Source organism: Cryptomeria japonica, chromosome 7 (assembly GCF_030272615.1).
Source record: "Cryptomeria japonica chromosome 7, Sugi_1.0, whole genome shotgun sequence".
In the NCBI taxonomy this organism is placed as follows: domain Eukaryota; kingdom Viridiplantae; phylum Streptophyta; class Pinopsida; order Cupressales; family Cupressaceae; genus Cryptomeria; species Cryptomeria japonica.
The window spans coordinates 61,342,308-61,365,489 of record NC_081411.1 but is presented as its reverse complement, the minus strand read 5'-3'; the positions used below and the strand labels follow the sequence as shown (position 1 = coordinate 61,365,489).

At 32.6% G+C, this 23,182-nt stretch overlaps 1 protein-coding gene across 1 annotated transcript; it reads left to right on the top strand.

Annotated features, from left to right (window-relative positions):
• Positions 1–7,464: 7,464 nt before the first annotated feature.
• Positions 7,465–10,268, top strand: LOC131033716 (disease resistance protein RPV1-like). The gene is made up of 3 exons (XM_059208214.1): positions 7,465–8,553; positions 8,650–9,012; positions 9,096–10,268. The coding sequence occupies exons 1-3, from the start codon at positions 7,465–7,467 to the stop codon at positions 10,266–10,268; spliced, it is 2,625 nt and encodes an 874-aa protein (XP_059064197.1).
• Positions 10,269–23,182: the final 12,914 nt, after the last annotated feature.

The following is a 23,182-nucleotide window of genomic DNA, read 5'->3' as shown; positions in this document are numbered from 1 at the left end:
AAGAACCAAACCAATATCCTCCATATTCAATCCAAACTACATACGTGCTTAATATGAAAGCTAGTGATAAGTTGAGGAATTATTATATTGTGTGCCTATACTCTTGGAAAAACTTCCCACTTGGAGAGAAGGTGGAGGACAAGTTGTGCATCTTGATTACTTTTAGAGCTCTTCCTTCCCAATCTTGAACATTTGTCACGACATTGACCATTACCAAGTATAAGGTGTCATTTGAAGAATTGGTGAATTTTCTTCAACAAGAAGAAGCCAGGTAGTCCTTGCAAGATGCTTTTGAAGAAAAGGCACTAATTTCTAGATAACAACATGGTCAAAAGTCTTGAAAGTGACCTTCATAGAAGAAGTGACAACAACATAAGCCTTCAAAGGCTAATTGATAGTGTCACACTTTCTATACCCACACACATTATGATAAAATAGTCTTACCCAAGAAAATTATTGTAAGGAAGGTCCATCTAGTAGTAGTCATTCTCGACAATCAAGAGGTCATGCTAGTCAAATAAGACACAAAGGACATGTTGTGGCACAAGAAGATGAGCCATTTGATGAGGATAATCCAAATAAAACAAATTGAAATGTCAATTTAAACTTAGTTCTTGTCTCCCAAGCCTCACAACCCTTGAGAGATGTTTGGTTGATTGCCTATGGCACCAACAAAAATAGGATTGGAAATGAAGATTTATTTGATACTTTGGCTACTCAACCTAATGTGATCTATTATTGATTGTAGATGATTAATTATGTATTTCAAAAGGCTTTAGCATAGTCACCATCCCTCTCAAAAGGAGTAGCTTCTCGCTTACTAAGGTTCTCTATGTTTCAAGTTTGATAATAAATCTCTTGTCAGTCAGCCAACTTTTGAATCATAATATTAAGGTGGAGTTTTAGGTCAATAACAGTGTCAAATCCTATCTCATCTCACATAGTGTCATAATCATTACTAGAGGTGTTAAGAAGTGTAACCTATTTTCCTTGATGTTGTCTCCTCTATAGTTTCTCTTAACACCTCTAAACTCAAGTCCATTTCTCTCTAATATTATTGATATGGTCCAGCGCCTTATTTTCCCATATGTCCTAAATGTCTTGGAGACAAACAACATCAAGATCCATTCTAGTCCAACACCTACCATGCAACATAGGATGTTTTAGTTGTATATATTGACCTGTGCAGACCATTACCTACTTTCGTTAAATGATGCAAGTACTTCCAATTTTTCATGGATGAATTATCTCACATGACATGGGTACATTTTTTGAAGAGGAAAATTGAAGATTTTTCATGCTTTCAAGACTTCTACCATCAAGTTGTCTAGGAGTTTGAGATGCCTCTTCTTCCTCACTTATATTGAGGGGGAATTCACTTCTAAAGAGTTTGTGGAGTTCTTGAACTATCATAGCATCAAATGAAATTTGGCTGCCCCCTATACACCTACACAAAATGGTGTTATAGAGTGATGCCATTAGACTTTCATTGAGATGGCTTGCTTCATGCTAACTACAACCAAGTTGTAAGATCAATTTTGGGTAGAAGCAATCTAGACAACCATGTATCTACTCAATAGAGATCCCATAAAGACTTTACAAGGTAAGATGCCATAAAAGGTATGGAATGGATATAAACCATCAATTTCTCATCTTAGAGTGTATGGTTGTACTACATATATGCACGTCCTAGATCCCAAAAGGAAGAATATTGATTCCAAGACACTCTAGTGCATCTTGTTGGGCAATAGTTTGACCTAAAAAATCTTATCGTCTCATAGATATTGAGACACATACTATTTATGGGAGTCGACATGTGGTTTGTCATGACTCTTTTTTTGACTCACTGATGCATAAGGAAGATCTATGTACTTTTCATAAACTATGACCATAGTCAGATGATGTGATTGAGGGCTCTTCTTCTTCTCGAAAAGAAGATGAAGATGAGATGCAAGGAGAATTATATGTTGATTTGGTACTTAGGAGAATCATTCTTCAAAACAATAGCAACATCTATGTTTGAAATGGGTTCAAACCACCATCATATAATTCCATCTACGTTCTTTTTTAGACCTCTCTGCATGGGTAAAAACAAGAAGCTAGATAATAAATGAGGTAAATATGGCATTGATGAATTTAGTTATGAACAATATTGAACGTGATACAACTTGTGAGGCCTTCAATTAGCCACATTGGAAGAAATCCATTGATGTTGAGTATGAATTGCTGATGAAGAATCAAACATGGAATCATGTCGATCTACCTATAGGAAAGAAAACCATAAGCTGCAAATGGGTTATCAAAATAAAATACAAAGAAGATAGGTTCATCAACAAATATAAAGTACTTCTTGTTGCAAAGAGATATGCTCAATAAGAGGGAATGGATTATGAGGAGTCCTTTGCACACATTCTACAAAGCTAAAAAACATTTGAGTTGTGTGTGCATTAGTTATGCAAAAAGGATGGGGGTTTCATTAGCTAGATGCCGAGAGTTCTTTCTTGAATGGTGATCTTGAAGAAGAAGTGTAAATGGTCCAAACTAAAAGATTTATCTATTAAAAGAATCATCACAAAGTATGTCATTCGATCAAGCCACCATATGGGCTTAAATAAGCCTCTCAATCATGGTACATCAAAATAGATGGCCACCTCTTGTGGCAAGGTTTCATTCATAGCTCCTTTGATCCTAATTTGTATATTAAGAAGGTATGGATAAAGATTGTCATTCTTGTATTATATGTGGATGATCTTGTGATTACATGAGTTTAGACAATCTTATTGATATTGTCAAGTATGATCTAAAGAAATCCTTTGACATGATAGAATTGGGGTCACTTCACTATTGTCTTGGCTTGGAGATATGGCATAAGGAGCATCATATTTTTATGCCCTATATGAAATATGCCAAGAAACTCCGAGAAAGGTTTGACATGTCTAATTGTAAACCTATACCCACTCCAATAGAGAAAAATTTGCAACTACCATGCTTCTAGGATTCACCTCAAGTTGATGCAACTCTCTATAGGTATCTTGTGGGTATTCTCATTTAGTTGACTTATATACCAAACTATATTTATTCTTTGCTATCATCTATCTATCTAGGTTAATGCAAGAGCCGAAGAAGTGTCATTGGATTATGGCTCAACATATTTTGAACTAATATGTTTTAGGTACACTTGATTATGGTCTAGAATTTAAGAAGAACAATCAATTCTTCTTGTAGGGGTATGCTAACCCAAACTATGTTGGATCTCTTGTTGATAAGTAATAAACTTTTGGCTACATTTTTTTTCTTGGCTATGGCTATATTTCATAGGTAATTAAGAGTAAAATACTTGTTGTTCTTTCATTCACTAAGGCTGAATATCATGCCACATGAAGAGCTATGTGGGAGGAAATTGGTTACCTCACATTCTAGTTGATATGTACGTTTCTAAATCCCAACAACCAATTCTCTATTATGGGTATCATGGGTGTTGAATCTTGTTTAGAATCTAGTTTTCTGTGAGTGAACAAAGCACATTGAGATCAAATGTCATTACACTAGAGATTAGGTGATGCACCACCACATTCATCTCCATTATTATCCAACCATTTTTTAGATTGTGAATATATTGACCAAGTCTCTTGGCATGGTGAAATTTGAGTTGGTTTAGGGGTACATTTTTAGGACTAATGTATTAACACAGGAGTGTTAGCATAGCTAATACATTGTTCTATGTTGTTCATTGAACTTAGTATTCTATTTGGGTTTTTGGTTAAATATTTTGTTTGATCTTTCTAAAACTACTCCTCTTTGTATATATGCACTCACATTTTTTGGAATAATTGTCAAATCATTTTATGGTCTCACATTGGTGGCAATTAGAATTTTGTGATGTTTGGGTTGTCGTTTTCTCCTTACATTGGCTTCATCATTTTCCATGTCATTATTTTTTTACTATCTCTTTACGCAAGTTGCATTATTAGTACCTTGATTATATTGTTTGTGAGGTAGTTTTACAATTTGGGAATTTTTTTTCACTTTATTAATATTTGATGACTCCTAATTCATAAGCGATATAAAAATTCATTAATGAATGGGGAAGTTTCTTCCTCTCTTTATTTACAAATAAATAAACAAAAACCCAAGTGCACATATTTGAAGACCCTCCAACTCATCTAATTATTACTTTTTTTCAATCATCTCTTTTCCCGTAAAAAAAAAAATGGGATAAGATCAACTTCAATTGAAGCATAATTAACTTTTATATATTATATTTATGTTAAATATTATAATTTTATTGAGCTTAAATAAAATACATTTTTTGACAAGAGTGTTTTAAATATTATAAAGTATAGTGTTCTTTGTATATATTATACTTATATTATATTTAATATATTATATATCATAATAAAAATATATTATCTTATACATATTTATATAATATAATTTAAAGATAATATAATAATATATAATATTTATTATATAGGGCTGCTAAAAACTATGAGATTAATTAAAACTAGGAGATTGTGCTACATTCACTAATAATTGACCTAGTTGCTACCTAACACAGTATCTTGCATCCACTCTTATACTTAGCATGTGGATGTTGGTTACCACAATTTACGTCTATGTCATTCCTTAGTATCATTGGTTGATGCCATTACAAGGAATTACATAGTTAAATTGTATTTAAACTATGAAACTATTGATAAATATCATTTACATTCTATCTAATATTATATAATAATTGAAAAAATATGTTAATGTTTTTTATAATTATAGAAACAATCTTGTTATATATAATTATATTATATTTACATTTTTAATACATATTAGATATTATTTAATTTTTATTTAATATTATACATTAAATAATAAATTAATTTAATTATTATATATTTATTATTTATTAATTTTTTATTTTTTATAAAAAAATATGAAATATATATATATTTTATTTAATAACTAAATTTATGAATAATGTATAGGTACAATAGAATAGTTTAGATTAAATTTAATTGAATGGTTGTTGTATAGAAAATCAAAGGTAATTTTAATTCATTTTAGAATGTGATTATCAGTTCACACAAAATTCATTAGAAGGGTGCAATATTATATGGACTTTAGGATGACTTGACCTCATAATCTATCAATATTCAAGAACATATAATCAAATTATCTTCAAGGTAAAAAAATTGTATGTGAATCTAAAGCAAACTAAGTACAAAATGTCTAAAAAAAATATTGATAGTATAATTTAAGACTCCCAAAGGTGAGAAACAAGTAAAAAACAACAGAAGTGAAAAAGAAGATACAATGGATTAGTTCAACGAAGTCAAACCAATAAATAATTAATGACATCATACATGTTCAATGAAAAATGACACCTCCTATGCAATTTCTAAGTAGCTTCCTCCCTTGACATGGTCTCTACAAAATACCTTAAATATATTTTGTCTTAAGAAGTATATGTGCATAAGGGCACTTAAGGATAGTGCACATACACAAAAAATAAAATGAGGTTGTGGTTGCCAACTACAAAGAATTCAATATTTTGTTATAACCCTTACCATTAGCTCAAAGATTTACCAGATGTATAGCCACCATACTAAGTGTCAACCTATGTCAACATCTTCATTGATGAGCTAGTTTCAAATTGGCTCACACATATCCCTCTACCTCTATATCTCTATATCTCTTATTTTCTATCTCTCTATCTTCCTATCTCTATTTTTATCTCTCCCTCAACCACAATATCTCTCTATTTGTCTCCCTCTCCCTCTCTCAATCTATCTTCATCTCTCTATCTCTACCTCTATTTCCATCACTATGTCTCTCTTTCTCTCGCTTTCTATTTGTAGACATTTGTCACTCTCTTTATCTATCCATCTCTCTCCATCTCTTGCTATTGCAAACATAACATGAGGTTGTTGCTAATGGAGTCCAATTATCTTCTTGATTCAAAGGTTTTCTTTCACTTACGTTTGGTTTTCTATGAATGACTGCACAATTCATTTAAAGCTATCACTTCTTCATTGGGACCATTGTTGTATTTACAACATCATTTTCTAAATGGCCTACCAATTCACCTCTATATTACAAAAATATGTACAAAACAAAAGACCAATTTTTTTTCAAAAATTGATATTTGGAACTTCTTCGGCACACCCATTACATACCAAGGTATGATTGCTGGTATATTATATATTATATAGGTGTGGCCTATTCTCCACACAAAATGGCACCCTACAGAAAACCCCAAATTTGCATAACACAATGTTTTACTTCCAATTTTATGTGTTTTAACAGCAATCTAGAGGCAGATCATCACAATTGAACTGTTAAAAATATTTCAAAAATCTATTGAATATTGTTGACTATAGAAACGATATAGATTACCGTTTTATGTGGAAATTAACCACATCCTAAAATTAGATTTTTTGAGCTCCTAGCTGCAGCCTTTTAAACGAAATTATGGAAGTATGGAAGGCATGCACGAGGCGATGCACTTAAACAATAATTTCACACGTAGGGGAGTAAACAATCTAACCGGCCATAAGATTATGACAAACACGGGTATCTACAATCCATGCAGGTGGCTGGTTAGACGTTGCTCCTCAAGAGGGGCTTTTGTAATTATAGAGGCCTCAGATACCGTACGCAATTCGTATATCCGCTCGTTTTCCCCCGCATACGCATAGCTCAAACGCGATAACTCGTTTCCACGGGTTTGATCCGATCTGTCCTTCCTTCCTCACGTATACAAACACATTTCCTTATTTGACTTCTATTTAAATCCTCGAGACTCGCTCAAGTTCCACAAGTTCCATTTCTGGCCTTTCCATTCGATTGCATGGCAGGAAGGTCTGTGAATGCTTTCAATGATTTTAGGTCATCCGGTTCATCATCAACAAAATCGAGGCAGCAGCCCTTTGATGTTTTCATTAATCATCGTGGACCTGATGTCAAATTGAAAGTGGCTAGCCCCATCTATCATGTCCTTGATCTCCTTGGAGTGAAAGCGTTTCTGGACCGGAAAGAACTTGATTTAGGGGACTTCATACCCGAAGCAATAGAAGATGCAATGCGTAGTGCTCTAATTCATATTGCCATATTTTCCATAGATTATGCGGGGTCGCCCTGGTGTTTGGCAGAGCTGTCGTTTATGCTAGAAACTGGGGCCACTATTATTCCTATTTTCTATGATGTCAAGCCTGCTGATCTCAGACGGTGCAATAAGGGATTGTATGCCGTGGCCCTTGATAAGCATCAAACGAGTGGTAGATATGAGTTAGAAACGCTTGGGAAGTGGAAAAAGGCACTCCGCGAGGTTTCCTTTCATACTGGCTATGAATTCAATAGTAATGGGTATGCATCGTCTATTCCTTCCCATCCTGATCAGATTCATCTTACTTATTTTCTCTTTTTAATATTTTACGTTTTACAATCCTTACCGTCATGCTGATAGTGTTCGCAATGGCCAGTGATGTAGGGATTCTCTTAAAATGCATTGTGAATCGCGTACAGAAGGAGATAAAGAATGTAAAGGTGCCATTCGACGTAGCTACATATCCCGTTGGACTGGATAATACTGTACAAGAGTTTGATCGTGTCATAAGATCTGCTCCAGGTTATCAAAGTGAACAACACGTGGGAATTGTGGGCATGGGTGGCTGCGGTAAAACCACTCTCGCCAGAAAGTTATATAACCTGAAATTCTCAAGCTTCGATAACTGTAGCTTTCTGTCCGAAGTAAGAGAGGCTGCGTTGCATGATTTACAGAAGAAGCTCTTGGACGACGTGCTACATCTTAGAGACATACCAATCAAGGATGCAGGCCAAGGCAAGTCTATTTTGGCTGGGCGTTTAAGACTCCTTCGCGTGCTCATCGTTCTGGATGACGTTGATCATGTGGATCAATTGAATGCTCTTTTGCCAGAGAAAGGCAGAAACCTTGGACCCGGTAGTTTGATAATTGTTACTACACGGGATTCGGGCGTACTTAGATCGTGGGGTATCTCTTCTATTTATAAAATGAGGATGCTGGATCCGTGTCATGCGAAGGAACTTTTTTGTTTGCATGCTTTCTTAGAGCCTGGTCCACCGGATGCCTTCGTAGGTCTTGTTGAAAAGTTTGTGAATGCCTGTACTGGATTGCCATTGTCTCTTAAAGTTATTGGAGAAATGCTTTACGGAAAGTCTGATGAGTACTGGAAGTCTAATTTAAAGAAGATTTCCAGATTATTGCCCAGAGAGATAAATAAGAGGCTACGAATTAGTTATGATGCACTAGACAATGAAGAAAAAAATATATTTTTGGATATAGCTTGTTTCTTCGTTGGAGAAAAGAAAAATTTGGCGATTGCAGTATGGGATGCAGCCGAGTGGAGTGGTCTGCAGAGCCTGGAAAACCTTGAAAACAAATGCCTCGTTGAGGTCGACAAGCAGAAACGCATAAGAATGCATAATCATCTTCGCGATTTGGGAAGGGAAATCGCAATCGAGTGCTTGCCCCATCGTCTTTGGTCCCCCATGCAGATTAAAAATATTATGCAATACACACAGGTAAGATTGATATTTTATTTGTAGAGGTTATTTGCTTGTCTCACTGCTTGCTCTAATTTATTGTTATTCCTTCCTTCCTTTCTACATTGCATTCAGCAAAGAACATTGATCCGGGGAATAATGGCTGCTACAACTCAATTTGTTTCATGTCCTGCTTATGACGAGTTCCCTAGATGTTGCGATTCATACCCTCCACCTTTTGAAGAATGCATTGATCTTATGGGCTCCTCAAATATAGGATTTAATCGCATTAGATCAAGGATTCTATTAGAACTTCTTGTTGTTGCCGGAAATCATTTCACCTCAGACTTCGCCGAACTATCAAGGGATCTGGTGTGGCTTCGTTGGTTTGATTTTCAGCATTCAAATCTTCCGCCCTGGCTTTCATTAACAAATTTAAGGGTTTTAGAGCTTTATGGCGCATCGAGATTACAAGAATTGTGGGGAAATAAAGGGCATGTAAGTAGAATATCCTGTTTTACTTTTCTTTTTAATTAATCAAGTTCCTATTATTAACTAAATTGAAATGAAATTAGGTGCAGCTTCCAGAAGAGTTGAGAGAGATGACTATTACTGCTACTGAAGGCAACGTTTTCCACACATTTCCAAGTATAGCATCAGATCTGAAGCATTTGACAAAGATAGCCCTGATTTCTTATCATGGAGATGAATTTCGCTTTAAAAAACTGCCAGATGAGTTTTGCGATCTTCAATCGCTTGAGCACCTGGAGCTTCGCCATTGCAAATTGCTGTCAACCCTACCCGCCCGTTTCGGGGAATTAAGTAAACTGTGGCATCTCGATTTGTGCTGTTGCCAGAGTCTATGGAAGTTGCCAGATTCTTTCAAGCAGCTGGTGAGCCTGGAATATCTGGATTTATCAGGATGTACGAAGCTTCCTGCAGTGCCAGACATTCTTATAAACATGAGAAAGCTGGAAAAATTGTACTTTTCAGGACGCCCTAAATTGCAGGAGTTGCCCTTGCAAATTACAGAGCAGAAGTCCCTGAGAGAGCTCCACCTGAAAAATACAATGCTAATGGATGTACCAGATAACATCGATCAACTAAGCAAATTGGAAACGCTGCTGATTGGAAGTCCGTACCTGAGAGGCTTACCTACCTCTCTTGGCAAGTTAACAAGTTTGACTCGTCTGAAAATTATGGGATGCATGAAACTAGAATCTTTGCCTGAATCTGTAGAGCGCCTCAACCATTTAGAATACTTATGTATAAAGTCCTCCGGCGTGAGGACTTTGCCAGAAGGATTCAGGCAACTTTCAAGTCTTCAAAATTTGAAGATTTGTGATTGCCCGATTGCAGAGCTGGATTTTGGGTCGGGCTCTACTTCCTCACTTCATAAACTCAAGGCGATACAAATAAATGCAACCAATGTGACGAGGTTGTCAATTTCTGAAGATTGTTGTCCCAACCTCGAAATTCTCCAGCTTGAGCTAAATTGTCATTTAACTGAACTAGAAATCCTCCCGTCATCAATCAAAATGGTGAAAGTGCATGAATGCGCAATGCTGCGCCACATAAACAGTATACCTGGCCTACTAAACCATGAAACTTTCGATATAACGGGATGTCCAGAATTTGGTCCAGATCCCGTTCCAGCGAACACGAGGCCGGCTGTATCAACTCAGTCCGCATGGAGGTTCAGTTACTTCCAAAGCATGTTGAACAGGACATTCAGGAGGGCTTTCTCAGAGTAAAACTGGAGTTTTGTTGAGGAAGATTGCTTTCAAAGAAGCCAGAAGAGATTGTGTTGAATCAATGACATCTATCCGTTTTCTGTATCGAGGACTTGAAATCTGCATCATTGTTGTTTTTAAATATGTGACTTATAATTAAAATTATTGATATCTTCTTTCTTTTCAGTCATACCAGCCGTAATAGTTTGTCGGTCAATAACCTGTTGAAGCCCTAAGGCATTTTTGGCATTAATGTCCGAAGATGTTTGATAATTCTCCTTGGCATGAGATACTATGATGAAATGCAGATATGATTATGTTTCTTATGTGATTTTATTCAGAAACAGGCTTGCACATATATTGATTGCATATCAAATTGCATTATATTTATATAATTGTCATTTTTGGACGATAATTCTCCTCGGCATGAGATACTATGATGAAATGCAGATATGATTATGTTTCTTACGTGATTTTATTCAGAAACAGGCTTGCACATATATTGATTGCATATCAAATTGCATTATATTTATATAATTGTCATTTTTGGACAATATTTGCTTTCTCTTTCATATATATTCATTGATTCATTAAAGAGGGGACTTGTGTTATGCAATATGCCCAGGGCATTAAAAAGGGAGGTGGTGGCATTTTACATATTCAAGTCACTTTAAGTGACTAGGCTCTGAATACTATTTGTATTTGAGATACAATTTTAAATAAATCCTATTACAATGCATATTAAATGGGATATGAGTTGCGGTTATTAATGGCATATAACATGAAGTTAAGTTCTATCGAGCTCATTTTGTTTTACATTTCATTGTCTACTATCAACTTAGGGCATGACATAGTTAGGGCTTCTAAAGAGGTGCTAGGGTTGTGAAGAGAAACCAACTTTGAATTGCCAAATCAAAGATCTTGATAGTTTACAGAGATTGATTTGGAAGAAAAAGATAGCAATTTCATTCTTTGGGAATCAAAATGATTCAAGTGGTGTTGCCCCATACTTGTTTTTGTTGTTACTTTTTGTTTAGTTAGAAGATTTGCTATCAATGTCTTTCTATGGTAAAGATTGTATACCCTAGTGAGTCTCTACTTTATAAGTCAAGGTTAAAGTTACAACAGTCGGGTAGTTTTGTATGCTCCAAATTGAAATTGAGTCATTATGTTTTCTTCTAAGGGTCTTTCCACTTTAGCTCTATGTTAACATGTTCTTTATGTACCCGAGTTTTTAATCCTAGTCAAGGTTTTATTTATGTCTTACACGTAAGGGTTTTGTGTATTGTGTTCTTCTGCTCCTCGAACCCTAAGTCAGTGTTGTTTGACCCTTGTTTGTATTGGGTCATACAAATCTATATGTCTATGCAAATCCTTTTTTTTTCTTTTGATTATGTGGGTCTATGAATTAAACCAAAAAAATTTAACCCATACAAATGGTATTGTGTTAAGGATCAATCTTTGTAACCCGAGTTTAGCCTTGTGTTACCATTCTTTGGTTAGCATAAAGTGATATTCAAATTTCATGATGTATAATAACAAAGAATTATGTTGTTAAGGCATTCAGCAGTATCATTATCATTCTGGTACTTGTTAAAGAGAGCAGTTAAGAATGGAAGTTATGTTTTCATTTGAAAATGCAAAACACCATATGTACTTCCTTGAATTCATTCTTCAGTGTGTTGAACAAAAAATAAATATCATTCTCAGATTGTAAAAGGAACATTGATTCATATTTCTATATTTTGAAAGCTCTATTTGATAGCACATTTAGTGCTTTGTAAAAATTGTAATTGTTGAAATATTTCATAGTATTGTGTATACAAAATATACACACTACTATGTCTTATTTGGACTTATTTCTCTGAATCTTAGGTGATGCAAGATCAAGGAATGTGTTTGAATGGAATAGAGATGATACTCTGTGAATGAAACAAAGATTGTGAAAATATTAAAAAGCCAGTGAGGCATTGAAAAGTCTATCAGTGAGATAGCATTGTCAGTGGAACATACAAAAAAGCCAGTGAGGCATTGTAAAAGAGAATGTTTCAGATAAGCCAGTGAGGCAATTTCGAGTGGTTTATTCCCCAAGAGGGTTTCCACTAAGGACGTATCATTGTGTAATATTCTTGTGTATGTTTTTTATTATTCAGCCTTCTATTTTATTTGCTTCATATTGCTCAAATAAGTCAAATTTGAAAAAGCATTTAAAAGTGAGAAATTGTGTATGAAAACTGATTCACCACCCCCCCCCCCCTCCAAAGTGTTCATTGTACTCCAACATAACCTTGTAAAATTTTGAAAATCAAAAGGAAAAAGAAAAGATGGTACTTTTGAAGAATTTATTCTTGGATCGAAAGGAGATAAAACAATGCAAGCAAATAAAAATAGAGAATAAAAACAAAACATACAATGTAATAGATTGTTGCAACAACAATATTATTAATCTAAATGTAGATTACAAATGCAAACACATGCAAAGTTCTACAAAGATCTTTCTTAGTTACAGAATTGAATGTCATCTATTCTGTAGATGTCAATTATCTAATAATGATATTCAAATGATTACAATAGCCTCTATTGTATAATTACAAAATGATGGTTTATAAACTTTATAAACTTGCAGTGCACGGAAAGATAGGAATTGGATTGCAAGTGGTAAATGATAGAGATAAGGATGTCATTTTGCAAACAAGGCAATCCTAAATGATTAAGATGGTGTTGAATGACAGCTAATAGTAGTTTGCAATGAGGCAACTATGAATAGAGTAAGTGTTCCTCCTATAATCATCCTTATGAACAGGCTCAACATTCAAGTGTCCCCCAATAGTATCCCATTCAAAGCAACCTTTGATCCAAAGATTTACAAATGAAGTGTCCCCCACAAGCACCTAAATGTGTCTTCTTGAGAGAAATCTAGATCTCATTTTTATTGAGATAATGAAGGAGAAAACCATTATAACCTCTTCTATAAAGGATATTAGAAAGGATAATGTATCATGTAGCCAGCTTACAAATTCTTGCTCTAGCATTCTAGTATTATGATAGGATAGAATGAAACTTTATTAACATGAAGCTGAGATGCCTAGGGTTTCTAGAGAACTTCTGTAAGTTGGCTAACATTATGATGAAAGATGCTAAGGCTTGTGTTGAAATTAATGGTGTTAAGTTTGATAGATTAGGCCTTTCCAGGTCAATAAGACAAGGCTACCATCTTTCTCCAAGGTTGTTTTTTATTGTTGTTGATGCCTTGTTCTATCTTTTATGGGACTTATCTACCTCTTTGAGGGTGGAAGGAGTCAAGTTGCCAAATGGAGATGCTCCTTCCAACATTCAGTTTGTAGATGACACTGCAATCTTAACCAAACTAAAGGAAGAGAATATAGTCACCCTAATGAACAAAATTGATCTATTTTGTGAGGCATCTAGAAGAAAGAGTTCATTGGCGAAATCTACTCTTTTGGGATGAGAAACACAGCCCCCAAATTGGTTCAGTAAGTTCTCCCTCAGTCGGTGAGGGCCCAACCATCTAGTCAAATCTAGGAATACCGTTTGTTGTTCAACCCAACTTGAAAGCCATGTGGGAATGGGTAAGATGTAAAATTGATAAGAAATCGAGGAAATGGAACAAACATTATGCGTCTATTGCCAAAAGGGCCCAAGTCTGCCAAATTGTTTTTCTTTATATAATATCTACTACAATTCGTCATGGCTCTTTAGCAACTATCAATTTTGCGACATTCAAAAGATGATCTTGTTGGATGGGAAGGGGACAAGAAAAGACGTGCAGTAAAATGGAAATGGTGCACTATGAATAAGAATAGAGGAGGCCTTGGTCTAAAGATTTGAGGTGGCAAGGTATAGCACTTGCTGCCAAATGGATTTTTAGAGCTCTTATGGGGGAGGAGCCTTGGAAAGTTTTGATTAGACACAATATTAGTAGAGTTGCTCCTAAGTAGAGCCCTAAGTGGAGAGGTTTGAACCTCTGTGATATTATTGGTGGTGATTTCCAAGATAGGCCATCAGGATCACTAATCTTCAAATTAATTTGGAAAGCTTAGGAGGTGGTTAGAGGCTTATCTCTCATAATGGCCTTGTGTGGGAGGATGGGAATATATGTGGTGAGCTCTCTATATGGTGGAATCTAATATATAATGGTAAACCACTGACCTTGGTCTAAGGTTGTTCTGCTAAAAGTTGGGCCAATAAAGGGATTGTTTGGATATCTGGCATCATTGAGAATGGGCATCTCCTTAATTGGAATGATCTTGTTTCCAAAATTTACATTCCCCCCTCCCACAAGAAGACTTACACCATGCTTAGAGAAACCTCTTCACCTCTCTGTCTTCCCAGACCTTGTTTTCTTGACCTTAATAGATGCTTCTCCTTCAAGTGGCCTGATGGTTCTTTTCTCCCTAATACTAAAGCTAAAGTTATCTACTCCTTTCTTGTTGATAATTTGGATATTTGTTCTCATGCTAACTCCTGCTAGGGTGTCAACTTTGATGTTGTTTGGTGGCATAAAATATTTGATGCTATTTGGTATAGACCAATTGAACCTAAAAAGAGATATTTTTGTTGGCTTTTGTTGCTTCATAAGCTTCCTATTCATACCCCGAATGGGGATATTAATGTCTATTCTTGCTACAGGGTCCTCAAGTCTGTCCATCACATCTTATTTGATTGTCTCTTTGCAAAAGAAGTGTAGAAAATATTTGGGGTGATCATAGGCTATAATATCAATGTCCTAGAGATTACTACTGCTCATATCTAGAGTCTCAAGAACGATGCTAACTTTTTTTTTTTTTTGCTCTCTCCTATCTGTTGAAGTACTTTGGCATATTTGTAAATATAGGAATGATAACTTGTTTAATGGCAGTAATAGGAACCTTACTGGGTCTCTCAAGAGACTCATTTTTCAGGATCTTAATTTGTAGGTTACGATAGCCGTGAGGATCAAGCGTAAGAATTTGAGAGGTGGCTCCAAGATGGGGTAGCCATGACGTTTACCTCCGAGATATCACACGGATTCACATGGTCAAGGTTATTTGAGATTGGTCTTGAGGATTTTATGAGAGAATTGAATAGACATGGAAGCCAGCAGGCTCAGATCCAAGACATCCCAGTTGCGGAGGCTGTTATCCACCCCTATGTTGAGCCTGTTTTGTGGGGCAAACTGCTGAGACGTTGTGAGGGAGCGCAGGGATGGATAGCTTGGATGGACAACATAGGAGATGCCAGCCAACAAGATGGAGATATTGTGTTTAGTTGACTGCTATTGTCTACTTGATCAACATACTGGACTTCTAATGCTTTATAGTATCCGTTTGAACTCTGATTTTTTGGCATTTTGTAAGCTTCCATCAGAATTTAATCTTGATATATGATGTAATCTGACTGGAATACTACAGTAAGTAAGCTGCCTTTGTACTCTGCGTTCATGATATTTAATAAAAATAATAATATTTATCATATATGATTAATATATATAATAATATTATATATTATAATATATAAATATAATTAGAGGTATTAATATTAATTATATTAATATAATTAATAGTATTACTATATGATTATATTATTATATTATATATATCATTTGTTTTAGCAGAACCATTTTATGAAAGGTTTCTCTCATCAACTTACGATATGAAAGTGAAGTTTGAATCAAGTCCCAAAAGGAAATCTTTGCTAAGATACCATGAAGTTTCTTAACAAGATTCTATAATAATATATAAGATATATTATATTAATAATCATATTATATAACTAATATTAATAATATATATGAATATATTATAATTATTATAATATAATTATTATCATATATATTATTATATGATTATTATTATATAATATATATAATATGTGAAAATCGAAGCAATGAAATTTACATTAAATGAACAACAATTTGCATTTATGTCGATACAAGTTATTAGAATGGTTTTGTTATGGACGATGAGTTAAATGCGTCTACCATAATGGATAGGCGTTGCCCTCCACTTAAAGAAAAAAAAAATTATAATGAAAAGATTAGTCATGTGTATTTATTCTAAAATTCTAAAATAAACTTCGAAATCCCCGTAAGAGAACGAAAGGAAGTTGTTATCAACGGCAAAAAAATATTATTTGGGCGGAAGAAAAAACAAAAGCGTATTCTTAAGGGGTACGCCACTTTGAAATTGAAGTTTTTATCTAAACGTGGGCACTCCTCCGTTGGAGTTGGACGGGGACTCCAGAGTTCGGAAACGGCAATGCCGGTCAAAGTGACCTGTCACAATAATAACTCATTCAATTTTAATGATTATATACTACTAATTGGATACTTTCGATAGTTTTTTTTAGAAGTGTACAATCTGCAAGTTTTTTGTTTTTATTATTTGTTTAGTTATTTGATCCAAGATAATACCATGAATATGCTGATTTCTCTATTATAGTATTTGCAAATTAGTTTTTATTATTCTTTTAAATTCAATCTGAATAGTATATTTTTAATTATAAAGGGACTGAAAAGACAATTGGGATCATTTTGACAATAAAAAAGTTAGCAAATAGTTAAACTAATATATGTATTTTGTTAAGTATTTAAAAAACCTCGGTCTATTTAGAAAACTAAGAAACATCCTACAAAAAAAATGTAAATAATATTAGAAAAGGTCAAAAAAAAAAAAACACGGAAGCTATTCATAATCTCCATATACATGTAATCGTAATTTATATTTTGGAGTGAATTAATTATTTAGAAATAATGTTGTGAATGAGTAGGTAACAACAATGACTAATGAGAGATGATATTATTGATCAAATGAAATCGAAATAGAAAACGATATTATTAAGATCTTATCAGTTTGAAAATGAAGTTTTGAATTAATCTTAGAAGCTTCTTCATAGACACACTGCTACACGGATTGGCTTATTTTTGTTGTTCTATGGACAAGGAATCCATAGTAGAATAAATGAATTCATAAATGTATGTCCAACAAATAAGATGTCAATTCACCACAATAATAAAAATTTGATGTTCAATTATTTATTGAGGTATTTAATCTATTATAATATCATAAATATATTGATTTCTCTATTACAGTATTTACATATTATTTTCTATTGTAAATGAAAAAAATATTTCATTTCTTTTCTTTTATGAAATGAAATCAATTTGAATTTGCTTATTTGAAAGGAAACTTACAATCACATATTGACAATTTCCAAAGACAAATCTATACAAACAAGATATACAAAAAGATATACCCTAGGAAAACCCTCAAGAGGAAAAAATATAGCCTGTAAAAGTATTATTTAGAAATAAATATTGAAATACACATTCAAAGCCTCCATATACACCTCTAAAATATCAAGCCTCTCTAATGCATCCTACAACATGAATCCACACATCCCATGCCATGCTTCACATAAGAAATATTCAAAAGAAGACTCAAAATCCCAACTAGCCAACCTTAGACAACTACCCTTGTGTTTTCTTTCAAAGAAACAAGTTCACACAAAACCACCAAATGGTATTACATAAAACTATGTGACTAAAACCATGTGATTACAAAACCATTGACCCCACATTTAATATTGGGTACCAAGTTTTCATTTTATTAATATTTTTTAATATTAAACTAAAAAAAAAAAATATTTTTCCAATATGAGATGCCACATTAAATATATTTCACAATGTTACAGACAACACACAAAGTGGCCTCAATAATGTTAATTTGTAGTGATACATGTACTTCTAGGTCTCCCGAGCTACACCACACACATAATAATAAATTAAACATTATAAACATTATGTAAGGTGTACAAGACCTAATTTATATCATTCTACCACTTGTTATATACATTTCATAATGTGTAAAAATTAACCTCAAAGATTAAAAAAAGAACAATCCCAATAGCCACATATACCATAACATGTAACAAGTAAGCTCAAACCCGAGTACTTCTTTGTTGGAGTTGGTTTATTTTAGATGGGTACTTCCGGGTTAGAAACGACAATACCGGTCCAATTGACTTATCATAATAATAAACAATTCAATTTTAATAATTATTTACTACACACTTTTGATTATTTCTAGAAATGTACAATCTGTGAGATGTTCTTTGTTTTAATTATTTTTTTAGTTAATTGATCAATCTAGTATAATACCATGAATATACTTGATTTTCTATTATAATATTTACAAAATAATTTCTATTGTTCTTTTTTAAATGAAATTGATTTGAATTGCATATTTTTAATCACAGAGGTGCCAAAACGCACATTGGAGACCACTTTTGACAATAAAAAAACTAGCAAATAGTTTAACTAGTATATATTCTAGTTAAATATTTAAAAATGTCATTCTACTTAGAAAACAAATAAACCTTCATTCTAGACAAAACAACAACAACAACAACAAACCTTTAATAAACAATAGAAAAAGTCATTAAAAAAATGCATGGAAACTATCTATAATCTTGATTCACATGTAATCTTAATTTATATCTTGAAACTTGAATAAATTGATTATAAATAATGTCGTGAATGAGTAGGTAACGATAATGACTAATGAGAGAGAATATTATTAACCAAATAAAATGAGTTGTTAAGGTATTGTGACTTTGAAGTTGAAGTTTTTGCATTAATCTTAAAAGCTTCTTCATAGACACATGCTACACAAAATGACTTATTTTTGTCTTTCTCTAGACAATGACTCCATAGTAGATAGATGAATTCATAAATGTCATCCAACAAATAGGATGTCATTTCACCACAACAATAAATAATATATTTTTAATAATTTAATGGGTATGTCCATAATCTATCAAATATATTTTAAAATATTTTAAATAACTCTTTTTTATTATTAATTTATAAGTTATTTCATGTATTAAAAAAAATTATTATTAGTTTTTAAAATTTTATTATATTGAAAAGAGTTGTCTTGTTTTAAGATCCATCTTATCTTGCTAGACAAATATTTACAATTCTATCTCTATAGTTTCTAAAATAATCCTTTATTTACTACATAGACATTGAAGTTGATAGGAACTATTGCTTTTTTAATATTACACTAGTTAGGATGGTTGTTTAAAATTAGTTTTTGTGTCTCATTTATACCATTATATTTTTTCAACTCTAATTAGTTTATTGAGAAGACAAATATTACCAATATAGTAGATCAGATTAATTAACTATATTCTAAATTGAATGCTTTCAGAGTTAGTCAAGTTTTCATCATTTAATTAATGATTTTATAGCTTATGAAAATAAAAAATATACATCAAGTAAATCTAGAATTATTTTATAAAAAAAAAATTGTAGAAATAATATGTAAGTAGAATGTATGAATTTGATGGACAATATTCAATATTATCAGTTCTAGGTAGTGAAAGTAGGTATTCTAAAATCTCAAAAACATTTTAGTTATATGAGAAATTACTACTACGCTAGTATTACCAATAAAACACAAGGTTGGAGGTATTATTCTTCTAAAGAATAGTTATCATAATTTTTCTATAAACTAACACAAACCATGTGAATGAAAACTTCAAACAAACTCCAAAAAATCAAATCACCATTCATTAAAGAATGCCTCCTCCATTGTAGCCACAAATCACATTAATTGTTTTCATAATTGAAGTGACTTCTTAGGTTATAAATGTGTTTTAGATTTTTGAATAATTTTTTGATACTTAATTGAATGTAATTTTAAAACATATACATAGGTGAATTAAATTTCAATTCTCATGATATCATAATTTATTCAATGTTAAATATTTTTTCCAGATTCCAACAATTGACTCTCAATAGAATATTATGTATTTAAAACCTACAAAGTCATGAAGTGAATGAATCTCTCTATAGTAGAGAAACTATATATGCTAGGAGTCACTCAAGCTCTCAAATCATATAGGAGCTGAAAAATGAGCTCATATAAACTAAGATCACCTATAGAATGAAAGATGGTGAAATAGATTTCTATGATTAAATATCCCAATAATGTACAATGATCAATGGATCAATGATAATGCATATGTCTATCATTATAGGGATGTATATACTATCATTGATCCATTAATAATACTATATTATTGGTATCCTTAATCATAGCAAGCTATTTTCTTGTCATAATCTAATATGAAAGGTTATTGTAGACATCTAAAAATCACTACAATATTGTTTCCCTAATCAAATAATCATTTCTCATTAATCTTTCATAAGAAACATCATGATATAGGTCAAAATATTATTTATCCATTATGAGTCTAGCTAAAAAAGTGTATAGGTTCTTTTTTAATGATAACAAGAGCCTTTAGAATTTTAAAAAAAAAAAAGAATCATGATAGCTATAGATTTGCTAATTTTAAGTTAAGATCAATGGTTGACATTCAAATATGAAGATACTAAATCTTTATACCCTAAAGGTTATATGGAATTGTGGGTCCATCACGTTTTTTGTTTAAAGTTGAAGATACCATGAGGATTATATGGGATTTTTGTGTTGCATTTTTAGAAGTGCTCCCTTGTTGAAAATAGTAATTTCTTTTTTATGTATTATAGCTTGGATAATTTTGACTATCTCCTAGATGTTGGACTTGTAAATCATCTCCTAAATCTTCAAGGGTTATTCTAAGAAACAAAAATATTTTTGTCATTATATAACCTTGATGCTTGATAAAGAGGATTTCAATTTTGAATGATGATTTGAATTTATACTATTGAATTTTATATAAAAAAATTGGTGCCTTCTTCCACAATGTAGATTTTACCTAAGGTGTACACCCTAATAACACTACAAACCCTTACTTTTTTAGATGGGCTTTATTTATTTGGGTTTTTCTTATAGATCTAAAAACCTCAAATTCTCATTATCCTTAATAATACACTCTACTTAATAATCCTTATACTATTTTAAATCTTCATGTAATAGTTTGAAACATTTCTATGTAGCATACACACATATAATGAAATGTTTTATCATACCCCTTGGATACAAATTAATATAGCTCTAGTTAAAATACAACAATTGTGTATTTATGGCCTCTTTCAATCCTCTAAAATTATAAAATATTTACAGAGACAAATTGTAACAAATCACAAGACAAGATTTAAGTTGTGTCCTATATTGAATTTTTTGAAAACAAGCTTATATTATTGTTAGTACAAATAAATTGAGAACTCAAAATAATAGGTTTTAGTCCTATTAAAAGGTCATAGAATAGTCAAACTCAAATGGAAAGGTTTTTTCCCATAATAGTGCCAAAAGTTTATCCCATTTGGATGAATAACAATTCTCTTACATATATATTCAAAGTTACAATATGAAAAATGTGACTATAATAGTACATAGGGATGAACCATGTTGTTGTTAGCACGAAATGCATATTCTAGCATAAAAAATTAAATCTCGAGGTCAAGTAGCATGCCAACCACCATTGTAATATTTTCACACATGAAGATTTATCAACAAGTTTATCACCAATGGCTACTTAAATACATAAAAATACATAAAATACACATTAAAAATTATTTGGGATGGTGTGAGAACATTCTTCCTATTATATTTTATCTATGACAACAAATTCAATATGTCCATTGCATCATTCTACATCGATCCTTTAAACTTTGGTAAGAATGGGTGATTGTTTGAGTTCTCCAATTAGGTGTAAAGTGTAAAGCCTTTTTGGCTAGTAAATGAAAACTCTCCACTTCTAGAAAACCAATAAAGAAGATTCTCAAATTGTATGCCAAAGCTATACTTAATCCTCCTCAAGTAGTGAATAAGTCATTGCTATCAATTGTTAGTATCTCTCTATAATGTTTGAATATTTTTATGATCACCAAGTGGTATTTTAGGCCAACTTGGTGAGTAATAGAGAAGCCAATAAAAATGGGTGAGAATATTTAACTTTGAAGTTTAGGGAATAGGTGTGCCATAAACCTATGGTTAGAGTATTAAACTTCAAAGGTAATTAGAAAGTTGTGAAGAAATGGAAAGCTAAATGAATGAAGTCCAAAAGGGGAACCCTAATAAAGGAATAAACACCTTAATGTTAAGATAGGCATATCATGATTTTATTACTTGTACCAAGAAAAGACAAATTCTATAGTCTAGCTCTAAAGGGATTTTATGAGGGAGTCAACAATGTTTTTTTTAAATGATAAGAAATGAGTATTGAGATTAAGGGTTGGCCACGACTTTGATTCTAAAAGATAGGAAAACTAGTGAAACAAAAGTCAATGTTTAGTGGGGATGTAATAGGGTAATATGGAAATGCACACTATGACTTACTAGCTCTATAGACTTCAAAAATTTTGAAGCATGAAAAGATGACATTAGTAGATATGACTCTACAAGTAACTAAAAGAAATAGATTATTTTATGATGATGTTAGCATGTATGGATTAGCTCACAACTTTGATGGAAAGCTGATATCAACATCAAAGAATTAAATTGATGGAGTTTGGAGGGAAGTGGTATTTAGAAATTGGAAATGCTAAAGGTCTAGTACCAAAATGACTTAATGAAAGTGATTGGAATTTAAAGTTATAGTGGAAGAATGAAAATAAGATGATGTTTAAGGGATACCCAAAATTTGGCATCAATTTGTATTTGAGAATATTTAGAGTACAATAGACCAAATTTTTTGGATTAAAAAAGGATAGAGATGACAGAAAGGTCGAATCCAAAATCTTTGTCAATAAAAAGCTTGACTACAATAAGTATCAAGGGTCCAAGATTAGTAAGGTGGTGATATGAATGGATGAATAAGCCCAAAATTATAGGGAAAAAATATTCTAAGGCACCAAGAAGCTTTGGAACTTTGACTAGCATTACAACCATGAAGAGTCCAAAGTTTGATAGAACTCTTACTATCTTTTTATTAAAGTTTTGACTACTCTATGTGGATTTAATGGAAGATTATGTTGTAAGGATGAA

Coding starts and splice junctions, on each gene's coding strand:
- LOC131033716 (XM_059208214.1), top strand. CDS start 7,465: ATGGCCAGTGATGTAGGGATTCTCTTAAAATGCATTGTGAATCGCGTA. Junction 8,554..8,649: donor ATATTATGCAATACACACAG/GTAAGATTGATA, acceptor CATTGCATTCAG/CAAAGAACATTGATCCGGGG. Junction 9,013..9,095: donor TGTGGGGAAATAAAGGGCAT/GTAAGTAGAATA, acceptor AATTAGGTGCAG/CTTCCAGAAGAGTTGAGAGA.